The sequence below is a fragment of the Phytophthora parasitica genome (assembly GCF_000247585.1).
Source record: "Phytophthora parasitica INRA-310 unplaced genomic scaffold supercont2.1, whole genome shotgun sequence".
Classification (NCBI taxonomy): Eukaryota; Oomycota; class Peronosporomycetes; order Peronosporales; family Peronosporaceae; genus Phytophthora; species Phytophthora nicotianae.
This window is the reverse complement of record NW_008634126.1, coordinates 1,043,468-1,044,332: the sequence shown is the minus strand read 5'-3', so window position 1 is coordinate 1,044,332 and position 865 is coordinate 1,043,468. Positions and strand designations below refer to the sequence as shown.

Here is an 865-nt window from a genome sequence, read left to right as displayed (position 1 = left end):
ATGTCAAGTGCATCCGAAATCGCTGCGAGGATCGGCGTGATATCACCATCAAACTAATTACCCTTGTGCGTATGCAGTACCGTCGTTGATGACGCTGAAGCTGCAAACCTACACTTTCATCGGGCAATTGATCAATGTGGAGACTACAACATCATGGCTTTCGCAAGCTCGACTGGAATGCGTAGAAGTGGATTTGTGCAAAAGTTAAATGCATGCCTTTGATAGTCTTGGACTGGCTCTGTTGTGAGCTACACAGAAAAGCTTATCGTACCCGAATTGTTGCGGCCCATCGGCCTATCAAGATCTTGTCCAGGTGTCATGAAATCGACTGTCTCCACATTAAGGCGATGGAGTCGGGTATTCAACGCGGAGCTTCACCGGAACGTACGTGCCCGCACCTCCACTTCGGGGCAGCGTGTGTAACGGGATTACGCGCAAGTGGCTACATGTTGTCACTTGGTTACGAAGGGTTTCCACATTGGTGTGTACTACATCAATGGTTACATTTGGCAGACGACTGGTCTGCACGCATTTAGACTTCCTATTGGTAGAAAGTCAACATCTTCCTTCCAATTACAGCAGTAGGATCTTGATAACACTCGCTAGCAAATACCTTTCATAGACAATATCACTTTAGGAGGAAACTCAAACAAAGACATAAATCATGAATAACAGTTCTCATTTACCGAAAATTGGCCTTTTATACTTATTTTAGTAAATCTAACTTTCGTCTGGAAGTTTAGTTGATTTAAGTAAAATTATTTTAACGCTTCCTCATACACGTGCGCGCACGTGTAAGCTAAAGTAGTGGGCAGACGCTAGGCCCATTACAAGAACCATTTCAATGAACTTGAGAATGAATGCC

The 865-nt window shown here is 44.2% G+C and overlaps 1 protein-coding gene across 1 annotated transcript; it reads left to right on the top strand.

Annotated features, from left to right (window-relative positions):
- PPTG_20694 (hypothetical protein) lies at positions 1-208 on the top strand (the record flags this gene model as incomplete). The annotated part of the gene is made up of 2 exons (XM_008892892.1): positions 1-7; positions 78-208. The coding sequence occupies 2 exons, from the start codon at positions 1-3 to the stop codon at positions 206-208; spliced, it is 138 nt and encodes a 45-aa protein (XP_008891140.1).
- Between the last annotated feature and the right edge of the window lie 657 nt (positions 209-865).